Source organism: Anneissia japonica, unplaced genomic scaffold, assembly GCF_011630105.1.
Source record: "Anneissia japonica isolate Jap-2015-1 unplaced genomic scaffold, ASM1163010v1 scaffold287968_len422783_cov224, whole genome shotgun sequence".
Taxonomy (NCBI): domain Eukaryota; kingdom Metazoa; phylum Echinodermata; class Crinoidea; order Comatulida; family Comatulidae; genus Anneissia; species Anneissia japonica.
In genome coordinates, this window is record NW_022752528.1 from 233,027 (window position 1) to 249,047 (window position 16,021).

Genomic DNA, 16,021 nt, shown 5'->3' on the forward strand with positions numbered 1-16,021 from the left:
TTATATAACAATCAAAGTAATGGTACACATATATTTTTTCGGAATGGAACGTACAATATATCTATTTACTATAGTGGAGTTGAAAAGCTTGGTGGTTAAGATGCTTGCCTTCCAATCCCAGCGTCCTTGGTTCAATTCCAGTCAGTGTTGCAGGATTTATTCTCACGACCAAAACAACTCCACTCCCTAAATCTCATATTGAGATTTAGTGTGTGTAAAGCATCGTGTGTGTATGTTTGTCTTGTGTAAGGGATTGTCACCTACAATTAGGACAGTGATATATTCGCTATTGACAATCCTTGGCACATGTGTGCCTAAATAAATAGAAAGAATTTTTAGTAAGTAAATGGAGTTCACTCCGTTGCATATCACAAGATCTTCATCTTATCCGGATCATGCCTTCTTTCATAGCTAACTTATGACTCCTGTCTCTTATACACATCTAGATGTGTATAAGAGACAGGTATATATAAGATAATGCCATTCTATGGAATTGTGGGATTGTTTGTAGATAATTCCTAAAACTTGATTAGCTTAAATTCATCACTGTGCATTTGCAAACCAATTGTCATTGGTATAAAAACAAAATAATGCATTTTTAGTTATTACATCCAAATCCTTGACATCACCTTAAACACTATCACTCTATCTAGCACTCTAATCAACCTCCATCATCCGTTTCCCTCCAGGATTTTTAATACACTTACTCACTCACACAATGTTATCGTCCATGATCCAGTCACCTACTGAGATAATCTTATAAAATGCTAATAAATGAAGCAAGATATAGAAAACATAAATAACAACAATAGTAAAAATGATAACAATTTCAAACGTTAAATAAAAATGTACCTTCGTCTAGTATACAAATTCTTTTTTCTCGCATATTCTTTATGAATATTGAAATTTTATCTTGATTATGTCCATTAAGAGTGCCAAGACTGATGTACTTTTCTCAAATATTAGGCATATATATGTATGATTTTTGTTTGTTACACTAAAAGCAAACCCTATATATTATTACACTATTTATAGATTTCAAACCAAAACAAGATTTAGATTTCAGACTATGAGCATGCCACATGCTGCAACAAGGAGCTTTTAATTTGCACGACGACAACGCTAGAATGAATTCACTCATGCGTGACCGTCCTACGTTCTCTGTACAATGTAGATCTGGTCAAATTGCATCCTAGAATCCACACGATGAGGACTTAACATACCTGCATGCGCAGATAGCTTCTTAGTGACGTCATTAAGTTCTACGCCCATGTCATGCAATTGAAGGCTTCCTAGTGGTTAAGTCAGCAAGATATGTAAACCAGCAAAGCAGGTAACCAAGACACTCAAGCCAGCAAGATTAGGGGTCTTGATTATAAATCAGGTTATCAACTAGTCCTCGTTGCAAGAAACATAATTTCTCTACTATTGTAATACAGTACTTAGCTTTATTAAATGAAAATATCCATTATGCCTAGGTTCCTCTCATTTAACACACCATATACAAATTCACCTCTATTTTTTTGTAAATATACATAACATTTTTCTACAGAAATATTAACACATTAATAAGAGACAAAAATGCCAGTAACATAAGATAGAGACACAAATGTCATTAACATATAAGAGACACAAGTATCAATAACACATAAGTAAATACAATTAGCTTTGTTTGTAAATGACAAATATTCTTAAATCTACAATAACAAATCAATATCTTCTGGTAATCACTAACATTCATCTTATCAGGTAAGTAAGCTTCACATCCGTACAGGTGCAGAGCCACATGTACAGGTGCTGAGTCAAATGTCTAAGTAACTGAATCACATGTACATGTGGCCAAGCCACATGCAACCCAACTAAACTGTCATTTTCAGATAACAAATTCTTATAATTCTTTGTCATGAAATATAAAATAATTCACCAGCAAAAGTTGTGTACACTCATATAAATTATGAAAGATCACTGATGACAAATTTGTGACTTTCTGATATACGTGACCCCTGACCCCTTCTGGTTTAACCCACTGTCCAACACATCCACATGAATTATAGGTCAATTGAGCAAATTAATGAATGTGGACAACCTGTAGTGATGGCAACTGATTTATAAAAGATATAAAAACAATTTGTAAATACTTTAATATTTATATCCTTCACAAGGATTGCTTTCTTAATGGCATCACTGATCACTTCTTGAATTAATAGTTAAATAAATTTACATTTGTGCATGATCTTTATACAAATAATAATGTTACAGTAAAATCGTTAAATTCTGAAGAGTTATATGCAATAATAGTAAACATCAAAAATAAAATATTAAATCGTCATATTTTGATAGTCGGTAGAGCAGATGTATTGTATAAAATATCGTGTTCGTATATGTTTGTTGCCCTTATAAGTTCTTATACTGTCAGCCGCACGTTCACAAGGCTGCAGTGCTGACACCACTGTAGTCACATTGCAGTATGCATTAAAATCCACATTTGGTCACATAGGTACCACTATGTCAGAAAATGATCATGTGACCATGACATGTCATCCTGACATGTATTGTGACATTCTGATACCATGTCTATCCAGTCAACCGTGAAACCACAAGTTTCTGTTCACTCAACCGTGAAACCACAAGTCTCTGTTCACTCAACCGTGAAACCACAGGTCTCCTCTACAGCACAGGTCAACTTGTCAAAAAATTTCTCATAAGATTCGTAAGGTGGAAAATCGATTCGATTGAAACTACAGAAACAGAAAATAGAAAATAATATTATGAAAAAAACTTAATCCAATAACTGTTGATGATTTGTTAGATAGAATATGGAAGAACCAGATTTTATCAAAAGTCCAATCGTAATCGAACTGCAAGGTTCTAAATGCCACAGCGAAATGTTCTTACAAACACTACACAGTATTCAATATATTATTATTATCAGCTGTATCCTATATTCTGGCATTTGTGGAAACAATTCTAAGGAGTGGAGTAACTGGAGGCCATGGGTCATGAGAAGCTATGGCAATTTATTTTGGGTGCTAGGGGGTAAAAGGTTGCCGACAGTAGGTATAGACAGCTGAATGAAGGTAGTGACTTACCACGTGTGTGCCTTTGGGAGATTGTCTGTGTTAGTGTCTTGTACCAAGTGAATGGTAAACAGCCTTGGCCCTGCAGCACCAGTAGATCCTACAATACATAAAATTTACCTTATAATACCAACTCATATATACTCTTTAATATCAATAATCAGTAAAATAATAATGATAACAATGACAACAGCAACAACAATAATGAGGTATGATGCCAGGCTAGTGATCTGAAGATCGTGGGTTCGAGTCCCACCCGAGAACAACTTGCGATTTTTTTCGCAGTTGTTTTCAAATGTACTGAGTATTCGGTACATTTCCACGTCAGGTAGGGCAAAATTACACCTAAACAACAATAATGATAATCGTGTGAACAACCCATTGCATCTTTTGGAAAGAGTAGGGGGTACCCCAATGCGATAGCTCATTTCAGCCACTGTTTTTGTGGAATGATGTTTCATGTAGCTATTATAAGCACCTTTTTATGGCCGCTAGGTGGTAATAGACAACACCCATACGCAATTCAGCACAATGACGCTGCAAGTTATAAATTATTCTCCTACCCCTACCATCATTATCCTCAAAATAAGGATAGCTATTAGAAATATCATTAATATAAATAATAATGTAAATAACCAAAAAATTATATAAGAATAACTATATTAATTTATATTTATATTTTGTAACCTACAGAGCCAGTTAATAAACATAAATACATTTTTATTTTGTACCTGATTTATCAAGAATTATTTATGTTTAATCATGTTACAACACATACAAATTTTAATTTGAATTAAACTGAAGAAGCATTGAAATGATCTGCAAATGAATATAAAACAAGTTAACTCAAAATTCTCATTTAAAAGGGTTATTAAAATGTATTTATGGAACCAGTAAGATGAACAAGAGAGAGACATATATGTCTATTCTTACAAATGTATATTTATTTATGTCGTTATTTATATTCCTTGTGTTTTTTTGTTAATTGCCATTGTGCCGTTAAGAACCACAATGGAAATAAGCACTTCTGAGCTTTATTGTATTATTCTTGGTTATTTTGTTGTGAAGTTGTTGAATCACTAAATAAATGGAAACGAAATAAAAGAAGAAATTAGTGACGCTAACCCTGCAAAGCCTTGAAACCCTGTAGTGGTACTTTAGACGTCCCCGTGACAAACTGAAGCAGCCTGGCACGCTTCTCTTCATCAAATGAGTACACTGCTCTCCAAAACCACTTCACTATGTTCGAATCCACTGTGCAATGTTTTAGCCTTGTGTTGGTCTTCCAATCCTCCACATCTATCTTTCCAAGTCCATTGATTATTAACTGTCAATCAATTAGTAAAACTTATTAACTGTCAATCAATTAGTAATAACTATTGTCAAACTTGCCAATTGAAATGGATTATTATAAAGTATAAAGTGCGTTTAAGCCAACCAGCCATTAAAGATTCTACTTGAACAAAGGAGTTAAGGAACTGACTTCTTCTACAGTTGCAGATTTTAATCTTTTCCCAGACATATTGTAGTGGGGGATATGTGTCTTTCATGATGGAGTTGGTCTTTGCGATTATTCTAGTATTGCATATTTCCCTTAGGTTTTGATCTTTACATATTATTTTTTTTACATGCTTCATAATTCTTTGTACTCTATCATAATCCTGTTTTCTCAAATTCTGTTAAATACATACATTAAATTATCATAAGCATTAGTACATCTTGCCATTATAATAGTTGTGATTCTTTTGTTGTTGTAGAGGATATATTGTGTAAAGATATAATTGTATATGTCCTCAATCAGTTTTTAGATTTACAACAAATTTTCCATGCTAATTATGCATTATCTTTATGTAATTTTTTTGTATATTTTGTACTATAGACTTTATGTTGGAATTTATATCTATCACTTCTTTTATATTTATATGTTTGACCTTTTATAACTTTTCATGAGATGTAATATCCAAATGTAATTTCCTTTCGGATAATAAAGGTATCTTTTTTTGTTCACTACTTTACCTCTAATTCCCGCTCATCAAAAGGGCGCAGTAGATGCTGTGGTATAAGTTCGTTGAACCCTTTATGCAATGCCAGGAACTGCGGTTCAATTCCTCTGAGAAATCGCCATTGCACATACAACCTTGAGGGAAAGGGAGAAGAGTTATTGTGCGAAATGTGAAAGACAAAGTATCAGCTTATCATTAATTTAATAATAATATATGATTTATATTGCGCACATATCCACTTTAGAAAGTGCTCATTGGAATGCAAACATTTAGTAAATGTATTAGCTTTCACATACTTACCGTATTTATGTAAGGCCTGTAATCAATCGTAATCAAGTGGGGGGGGGGGGGGGGTTTCATTGCCCATGTTTCACAAAAACACACTGACATTTACAAAATGATTAAAGATTCTACTGGAAAAACATACCTCACATATTCCTTCTTGTTCTCCATGGTAACAGGTATGTTCTTGCCATTCGGTTTGAGTTCAGAGGTCGTCAGTTGTCCAAAGCAGTCATGGTCAACAGCGAAGTTATTTTGAATTATATCAGTGATGTCATTCTCTCTATGAAATATAAAAAGTGCAATTATGCATATCAGTAATTTATTTACAAATAATACTAAGAAAAATATCAAATGCAGAGAAACAATGAGACTGAAAAATAAGTTATAATAAAAGTAATGCTGGATAGTGGTGAATAAATAAACTAGTGTTGGATTCTACAGAATGCTATTTATTCAAATAGCAAAACAAAGGTGATTAACAAATTCTTGAGTTTCATGAAAATAATCAAATGAATAAAGCATACAAAAATGTTATTAATAAGTTTGCATTTACATATACAGCGCATAAAGCCAGAGATGATAGTGTTCCCCCTCAGTATGGTTGTTACTATGTGTTGAAATTTAATAAATAAACTTACAACATCCAGCATAAACTTCTATATAGGTCAGGATCTACGGCTTCCATGTCGTCTAAAGATACCGGTTTACCAAGTAGTTGCTTGTAGAATGGCATGGTGAATCCACCGTCTATGTAGTGGCCATGAAACACCGCCATACCAATCACACGGCCAACAAAGTGAAAATACGACAAGTGGTCCTAAAAAAAAAAAATCAATATTTGTGTTAATAAAAAAAATATTGTCATTCTTCAGAGCATTCGTTGTAAGCGTTGCAGATATGGCAAGTCGGGGGTGGGCGGATCTCCCCCCCCCCACCAAACAGGGGGAGGGGCGGGGACGCACAACATATTTTAAAATTTAGTGGCAAAAAGGGGTGCACTCCTAGTGGATCCGTGCCTGCAAGTAATACTGGACACTCATGCACACTGCCAGACAACAAATTTTAAAGCAACCTGTTGTGTGGTGTGTCATGGTCTGCATTGGCGGATCCAGAATTTCCAAATACTTGGGGCCCAGGGAAATACTTTTACAGAAGATGGAGGGTCTACATCACCTCAGCCCCACCATGGTTGGAGTTAAGGCATGAAATTGTATGGCTATGGCACATCCAGATTGCCAGAAATGGCACCCTCATACTTGAGTAAATTTTTTTTCCCTATATGTTAAAAAAAATTGTTAATGTTTAGAAGGGCTACCCTTGAATCCGCATATGCTACAGTGTGATATAGATATTAGGCAACTAAAATCTTCATTTTATTTTTATTAAACCATTTCCATTGACCTCTTTAAAGATTTTTTATTTTCGAAAAATTATTGTTATCCATGGAAAAGTCACAATGTGAAAAAAACTTTGGCTTAATTCTAAAAATTAATATGCTTTTAACAACATTTGTGACAACATTGCATGCAATTAATACTAAATAAAGTAACATTAAATATTGGTCTTACTGGATTGACCCCAGAATCAGGGTTCACTTGGAGGGTGTATATGTCGTCCCTTGAATACTGGAACAGTCCATAGTATGGGTTAAGCATTTCATGGGACAGCAGGTACAGCCATTCTCGTGCGATCCCACCATAGTCAAGACCTTCCTCCGACTTGAATTTTATCATTAATCGTTTTCTTAAATCTTTTGGCTTCAATTTCATTATCTGTCTATAGGATTCCTAGCAACAACAAATATATTTATATTATTTATTATTATTTATTCTGAAAGTTATTTTTATTCTGAAAAAATATTCAAGGATAAAAACATAGAAAAGTACAAAAAGCAACTTATTCCCAATGTACCCACAATTTCCACTGTGGTCCCTACTGTGGAGCTGTAAGGTCGTTTATGGCTTCATATGTTTTTAAAAAAATAGAAGAAAGGTAATTAAAAAAAGCATAGTAAATGCTATATTTAGAATAGTTAAATACCAAAAAAAGAAATAACTAATCATATACGGTAATGGACAAGATAGAACGTTCAAAATAAGCCTTGCCCGAATCCTATGAATGCTACCATCAACATTAACATTCAATGGCTCATTTTAGTCTAAAAGTACATCAATTCCAGACTGTCTCCAAACATATAGTTTTCATTGGCGTAATAACAGTATTATCAAGTAAACTAATGGATTAATGACTAAGTACATCAAATTTAATATCATCAGTATTATCCATAGGTCATCCAAAGTTTATGGATGCAATCAAGACTTCATTAAGTATTCCCTATTGTCTACCGGTTGAAAATATGCCATGGGTGAGGCCGGACAACATTTCTTATTACTTTAAGCTCTTTGTTACACAAGGCGTCAATATCTAATCACCATACAGCATAAAGTAGTCTTTATTGTGCATATGAATTCTAATATTATTATGTCTGCACATAAACCAGCATAAACACTACAATAACAAAACCACTTCTGTCTGCTGTATTAAACAAACATAATTTCATTCAGTCTTCATTTAGCATTTTAGAAAAATGACTTAACATAAATACAAAACTTTAATTTTTATGGTTGTGTTGATGGAAACATGTCTTCATTTTTCAGAGGACAAAAAAAAATTAAATCCTGTTTTACTGATTATATTATTTTATTATGTATCAACCTTTGCTAAAGAAACTTTCCTTTTAAGAAAATCAATTGGATTATAATTAATCAGACTTATTTGAATTTTGTGTGATGTATGTTGTTTGTGTAATATGTAACCTTTGTAAATATGACTACTGTTCTGTGTAATTTCTGTCAACAAAAGAACATAGTGAATATAGTGTTCTTATAGGAGATATTTTAGTTGTCTTGAACTTGTGAGGCAGGTACAGGTACTGAATATAAAAAATTGCCACATGCTAAAACAATCAAGGGATTTCGATACTTAGAGTATATATTATACTATCTTATGAGATTAATCAGTAAACCTTTAGGTATACAATCTTAATTTGACAGAAAGGACAAATATTTATTATATCTTAAAACCCTACACAAATTATCATTTTGATGTTAATGCGTTGTTCTTGTTTTTTTTTAACTAAAAAGAAAAAATTGCCACATACTAAAACAATCAAGGGATTAACGGATAAGTAAAATATTTAAATCCAGAATTACATGACGAAATCATATTGTATGCATCCTGAAGCAATAATTCAGAAAAAAAAACACACAATGGCTGTAGTTGACTGGTTGTTCTTTGTTAAACGACGCCTTGCCTACGTAACGAAGACAACCAGACAAATAGAAAACTGGGTAAATACTCGACAAAACATAATGGCTGCGTAGTTACGGCGATAGACCAAGCTAGCGTAATCAAGGTTGTTTCGGCTTGTGGCAGTATGAGTTTTTCGCTCGAGTAAATGCAACAGTCATTGCAATCTGGCTACTAATAATTCTTATTAAAAAAAGAGCAGAGTGATAATAGTCTGGGATTAATGGGCTAAATACAGACAGTACTTAACAGTTGACGACAATGGCACCATCCTTTATTGATTTAACATCTTCAATCAATAATGCTAGGCTAGGTGTTCTCTTTGGTGTCGTCTCGAATTTCATTTTATCGTTTATTTTTTAATCTGACATCAACTTGGGACTGCAACAGGCGGCCCAGCGGCTACAATAACTGCGAGTTATACAATAATTTACTTGCTTTGCATTTATCAATTAAAGTTCAAAGGAATCCAAATATTAAATTTTAATGGATATTAGTTAAGCAGAGACAAAGACAAAATAAAATCAAATTTTATATCCTATAAACTATCTTAGCCACAGAGGTCAACATTGGATTGATTCAGTATATTTCAAGAAACTCAATAAATTTGAACATAATATAATAAAAAGATCCATTTTCAAACCACTGTGAAGATTACACACTATCAAATATCCATGTTCGTTTGAGAGAGAAGTTTATACATTAAGGAAATAATAATAAGAATATATCTATTTCCTCAGGAGGGCAAAGCCAAGGACAAGCAAGGTTCCTGTACAAACATAAAACAAAAAATAATAAATATGAAGTGTCTATAGACACCCCACAGTAGTTCATTAAACTAACAGTTTTGGTGATAGACTGTTGAACTGGGAACTGGAAAAATGATTGTAGTGATTTAACAGTCGCTATCAACTGACTGTTCATTACTGTTTTAGTGTTCACCTGTTGTCTTGTCTTCATGTTCTTTATACTGTTTTGCTTGATATTGAAGGGAGTTAGCTGTTAACACTGTTGAATAAATATAATATAATTCATCAAAGGTACATATACAGTGTTTAAATAAGGGCATGTACTTATTTAAACACTGTATATGTACCTTTGATGATTTATATTATATTTATTCAACAGTGTTAACGGCTAACTCCTTTCAATATCATATATAATATACGACAGTATTTCTAGACGTATTGCCAGATTTATCTGGCCGAACGCCCTCTTGAGGCATAGCATTGTGTAATACAATGTTCCCGACAGTTATTTGGACCTGTTCAACCATGAAGCCTTCGTGGTCTAGTGGTTATGACGCTCGCCTTGTCAGCGAGAGGTCGCAGGTTCGAATCCCGTTTGAGGCATTTTATTACACAATGACTTTTATAGGACTTTATTCGTTGAAAAGCTACAGGGTAGCCTACGATGTTCCATTATGTCCTTATTTAAACACTGTATATGTACCTTTGATGATTTATATTATGTTTTACTTGAGAAAGCATAATGTACCATTTTACTTTATTCCATTTCACAGAGAACAAATGAAATATAAACTTAACATACCTCAAAAATATTTTCCCTTGACACCTCTAGTCTACAATGTCCAGCCTGTGGCTGTAGCTGTTGAAGTTCTGCATGGAGACTTTTCAGTTTTTGTACGAGATCACGCTGGTACCTTGGCGCCTGTGGGGAGTTGCTTTCACCACGTTTTCTCTCAGTCAGAGCTCGGTTAATGATCTCTGCATTTAGTCTGGGATCGGTAAATTGTGTTGTACGGTTATTGTGGTCTACAAAGTACACACGACTGCTCGGAGTCCGACGGGCCTCCCAGCCGTGTGGTAATGTTCCAAGCTCTTCCTCTCGTATTGCTAAGTCACGTGGCAGTCGTGGATCGTGCCATGTGCTCAGTCCTGTTGTAGTGTCTAGAAAATATACCTGCCCTTGTGCTGTTGTTCTTTGCTCTAAATAAATCAAAAACATCAATATTTCTGAGTTACATATTAGTGCAAAAAAAAAAGTGCAGGATAATTTGCATAAAATTTGCATATTTTAAAACCTACAGGCTTCCTTCTAGAATTCATATTAGGGAGCTTTCGATTGCACGACGACGGTAGGACGTAGAACGCAATGACGTCACTAAAAGTCATCTGCGCATGCAAGAACGTTAAGGTCACTTCGACTAGTAGATTCTGGAACGCAATTTGGCCAAATCTACGTATGCAGAGAATGTAGGACGCCAGGTAGGACAGTCACGCATGAGTGATTCCGTTCTAGCGTTGCGTCGGCGCACAAATCAAAAAGCTCCCTATTAACTTCACAAATGAAAAAATACGTAAACCTGACCTTGACCCGACCTTTGATTTAACATAAATATTTGATTTAAGTAGAAAAGTAGGCATGTGAATGGAACAATATATTGGCAAAAATAGCACCGTAAGCCTATATACTTAGGCCTACAGTACAGAGGACAGTCTAATTTACAGTACTTATGTAATAAGTTATTAAACAACACACAGAATGCTATTTGTCATGTATTTATGTGTTGCAGAGTACAGGCTAGATTATGAACCATTAAACTAACCATAGCCTTCAGGTAGGTCCAACGTCTGGTGAAGTGTTGATCTATTTTGGTAATTTCTGAATCGTGAAGACTGCCTCCTGACTGAAGAATGTGAGCTGCTTTCTTCACTGCGTCGTGGTCTTTGTGCATGGTGTGCAGGCCTGGATGAGTTGTGGTAATGGTTCGAGCTACTACTACTACCCGCAGACTCTATAGCTGGTCTAAAGGTTGAAATAGAAATTACGTGAATTATTCATTTGTAGATCTTCCAAATGTGATTAAATGGTAGCAATTCATTACAATCCAGTTGATGGAAAATTAATAAATGTGTTCAAAGGGTGTTCAAATTATTCTATAACTATATACATAAAGTTGTACTCATATAATTCCATACAAAAATGTTTTTTGTCAGTCATCAGTTTAGAAAAAGACACATTTTATTGAATTAAGCATTTGTGAAGAGCACTAAAGGTTGATAGCATCAAATAATGGTGAAAGGAGCAGTGGGTTAAGCATGCTACAAGCATTAAAAAAATGGTGTATGCCTATATAGTCATGATGTGCCTCTATATAGTCATGATGTGATGTCATCATGACCATATTTAGGCATGTCACATGTTTTTGTCAAATAAAATTTGATAGTCTGGACAGTGCTTCAAGCATGCTACAAGCAGTCACAAACACTACATTACTGAAGCGCACACACCAGAAAGCACACAATTTACATTACCGATACCTAAACATGTACACAATTCCTAAAGAGCATGATCCAACAACAAATTCAAATATATAAAGAGAGTGGGTATGCTGAACTTTATGATGATTTGACAAGACTTTTTTTATACCTTGTTTCACGAACTTATTATTTTGAAGAATTGTCAGAGAAGGGCAGGGAAAAAAATAAAAATAAAATAGTTTTCTCATTTAGCAAAATGATTTTACCAAAAAAATCTAGCCGGAGGAAAAAAATAAAAATAAAATGTTACTGTATATTAATGGGTTAAACAGTGTAGTAATGCGATTGATAGCTATAAATTTATATAATTAGGAAAGAAATATATCTGATTTTTTGGGAGACGGGGATTTTTTTTGTGAAATTTCCATTTTTCATGGTGGAGGGTGCGCTAACTGGCCAAAAATAAAATCTTATTTTTATTCAAAATTACCATTTTTGGTGGTCGAAAGGGTGTACTAAACAAGGTATAAAAAAAGATTCGCCTTTAGGATGGGCAGTTGTTTTGCAAGTCAGACAAACCCTGACTGAACCTAGAACTTTAAGTTTGGAAGGCTAGCGCCACAAACACGAATACACAGCACCAAATTCACGCAAGAACGAAAAGTTAAACCCATCACATCACTGCTAGGAAAAAATTAGCATGCATCCTCTGCTATACTAATTGTGTCTGTGTGAATGCTCATCTATGTAGACATCCAGCATAATATCAATACAATACAGACATCACAGGTATCTGTAAGGCTTTGTTCACACTATCAAATTTCATGAGCATAAAATTTGACAGTGTGGACCAAGCTTAACATTTTGTCTTGTGTGAATAGGGTGTAACATATTATTCATTGAAATTTAACATTTTGTCTTGTGTGAGTAGGGTGTAACATATTATTCATTGAAATGGTAAATTCAATAAAAGCAAACGGAAATATATTTAAGACAATTTAAAGGTTGAAAGAAATAAATGAATACTACTGTAGATAGATACCATGGAACTTATTAAAAAAAATCCAAGTTGAGAAGACTTTTTTGGTTGCCATAGTAACAGACGATGATAACTTATGATTCAACAGTGGGTTTATAAGATATCTACAATCATGTTGACTGATAATAAGTAGTTTAAAATTAGGCTACCACACTGGAATGGTTGCGTTATCTAAAGTAGATGCTAAATCACCAATACAACAAGAACAGCAAAAAGGAGAAAGGGTGCAGTATATTCTACAAAGGTTCTATTAGGATGTCACAAAGCTACCTTATATCTATGGTAGGATAAATGGCAGAGCTAGGTATGAATGGAGATTAAGCGTGTAGAAATAACATTACAAAAAACAATAGTGATGCAGTTTACTAGGAGAAGAAAACATGGTTTCAAAGGTCAGAATGATATACTATAGAAGTTCAGTAGTTGGTATAGAAATGAGATTATAGGTGTTCAGGAGTTGGTATAGGAATGAGATTATAGGGTTTCAAACGTCAGGCAATGAATAAAAGCATAGGAGTTCAGACATCAGTTTAGGAATGAGTGCATAGGAGTTCAGAGGTCAGATTAGGAATAAGAGCATTGGAGTTCAGAGATCAATATAACAATTCAGGCAGTGTAAGAATGTGAGTATAGCTGGAATAAGCTGGATTCTTATCCTGTACTTGGTAAAAAATAATAAGATGAATAAAATCAAATAAAATTGATGTGGGTTCTACAGTGGGAAGAAGTGTGTGAAAGTTTAAGCAAGTATTCTAACCTTGTTGGTCTTTCCCACTGTGTAGATCGAGAGAAATGGTTTACAAAATACACTCTCCCTGAAGTGGACACTCTCTCTTCCCATCTGGGTGAAGAAACACAAAATGAAATACAAACTTAAAAGAAGAGTAAAATATATAGAGCTAATAATAATAATAATACCAAATCATCCTATGTTCACTTTATTACTCATTTTCTCACCAATGAAAATTATGTGGTCATAACATTTGTGTGAATCTAATTGTTCCATTTTGAAAAGCTGTACTGCTGTGTGCATGCTCTGATTACTTTGACGTTTGAGTAGTCGTCACAAATTACAATACCTGACAACCTTCTCTGGATTGACAACCATGATAATTTGGAAGAATTCCAAGAAAATAATAAATATATTTTGTTGAAAGATATTTTTACGGATTAAATTTATTGAAAAAAAAAGAAATCTTCTAAAGTCTTTTGAAGCTTACTCTATTCATCAAAAAATGCAATTCTGTTTGGGAAGTTATGTTTGTTTATCAATAGAATGCAAATAACTTTCCAAATTGATGTGGGCGTTTATATAATTCTCATCTAATGACTCACAAATTGCAAAACTCTATAATAAAACAGGCATAAGCCACAGTTTTTTATTTTTTCCCAGATAGGAAGAGATTTTGATATTTTTTAAATAAATAATCATATAAATTCTAAATTAATATTTAATTAATTTAATTAATTTTTTTTAATTATTTATTTTTGTAGTTGAATTCATAACTTAATTTTTACTAATTAAATTGACTAATAGTAGATTTATTCTACTTTTTAAATGTTTTTCTCCTCTTTTGTTAAACTTAAAATTTGACTTATACTGTAATTTTAATGAGTGAGTGCAATAAAGCTCTTCGTATTTTGTATTTGAACCTTGAGTGGTACCTACGAAAGCTTTGTTAGTGGACTAATTCCATAAAAAAAACAAGGAAAATATACCATAAAGGTGGTCCTTTAATCCAGTGGAGGTCACATGACTCAAAGTAGCTTTAGAACCTCTTAAGAAACAAACACAATAACAATAGAGCCACTCATATTTCAGTCATGTGACATACTATACAAATAATACTATAAATGTCAGTGTTAAGCTAAACTATCAGCTTCAATATCTGGCATACATGGTATTTACTTATATTTTACAATGAGAATATATATTATTTCTTGAAAATTAAAGTTTTTAACAAAATCTTTAAAAAAAATTAACATGGAGAGAGACACACTGTTGGTTGAAAATGAAATGAACAAATTTTTACACAAAAACCCAATTTATAAAACAAAAAAAATGCTTTTTAATTAACAATATTAAATTATCATTAATTAAAATATGTGTACTATATTGACCAAATAATCGTCATTTTTTAAACCATATTTATAGAGGATGACCCTTTCAGCGTATCCTAGAATGTTGGCTGATATTCAGGGACCCTCTTAAATAAATGAAATAATCTGATGCTTTTATCAGCGAAGTCTTTTTATGAGGCTTAGGGAGTGGGGTCGTGAGAAAAAGTCCTGCTGTTACAGGAACTGAACCCAAGACCCTGAATTTAGAAGGCAAGCATCTTAACCACCACTCCCACTGTACCGAAGTACTGTTAACAAGATGAAATCTTGCAGCAAGAACAACAATTAATTTAACTGTTTACATTACATTTGCTTCAATTCATAGTTACTGTATCATTTTACAGTAATTAGAAATAAATCAGAATAATGTATGTCAGGCTCCCTAAGACAAATATAGATGTTTCCACTGCAGGGATTAATAGGCGACTTCATAATTAGTGTGTGTAAAATGATAGCTCCTGTACAGCTATGTGGAATGTTGTGGAATGTTGTTTAGTATCGACGATATAAATACATCTCATTAATGTACTGTAACAATATGGATAAATCAAAAAAATTAAGTCAAGCTGTGGACTGGTGGTAGAGTTGCTTGCCTTCCAATCCAAAGACCAGGCATGCAGAAGCCCATACAAAATGCTTATTTTAACTATGTTTTTATCTTATTCCCGCGGATAATATTAGTGATTTATTTCTTTTTGGTGACTGTGCATTTTTCTCTGCATTGTTTGCTTCTTATGTTAACTGAACCCTGTTTCCTAGTACTAGTTAGATACACTAGTTTTTGCATACTGAATTGTTTTGCTTTTTGACAATCCGCCAGTATATTGCTAGGTTTTGTGATGTTTGTATTTGATTTGGACAAAGGAAATGAAATGAACTACATTTATAGGTTATTATACATTCTTAACTACACTCATCAAGTGTGTATAACTGGCAAAGTAAGCATTTTATATATATATATAT

The 16,021-nt window shown here is 33.5% G+C and overlaps 1 protein-coding gene across 1 annotated transcript in view; it reads right to left on the bottom strand.

Annotated features, from left to right (window-relative positions):
• Positions 1-1,035: 1,035 nt before the first annotated feature.
• The window catches only part of LOC117122313 (E3 ubiquitin-protein ligase SMURF2-like), a 21,351-nt gene continuing 6,365 nt past the window's right edge, over positions 1,036-16,021 (bottom strand). Inside the window, exons 6-15 of the mRNA XM_033267869.1 lie at positions 13,695-13,778; positions 11,244-11,443; positions 10,226-10,623; positions 6,934-7,152; positions 6,004-6,182; positions 5,508-5,645; positions 5,094-5,214; positions 4,203-4,404; positions 3,090-3,177; positions 1,036-2,738 (exon numbers count right to left, since the gene is read on the bottom strand). Coding sequence (XP_033123760.1) covers positions 2,639-2,738; positions 3,090-3,177; positions 4,203-4,404; positions 5,094-5,214; positions 5,508-5,645; positions 6,004-6,182; positions 6,934-7,152; positions 10,226-10,623; positions 11,244-11,443; positions 13,695-13,778 — 1,729 coding nt within the window. The 3' untranslated portion in view covers positions 1,036-2,638. The remainder of the gene's footprint in view (positions 2,739-3,089; positions 3,178-4,202; positions 4,405-5,093; positions 5,215-5,507; positions 5,646-6,003; positions 6,183-6,933; positions 7,153-10,225; positions 10,624-11,243; positions 11,444-13,694; positions 13,779-16,021) is intronic.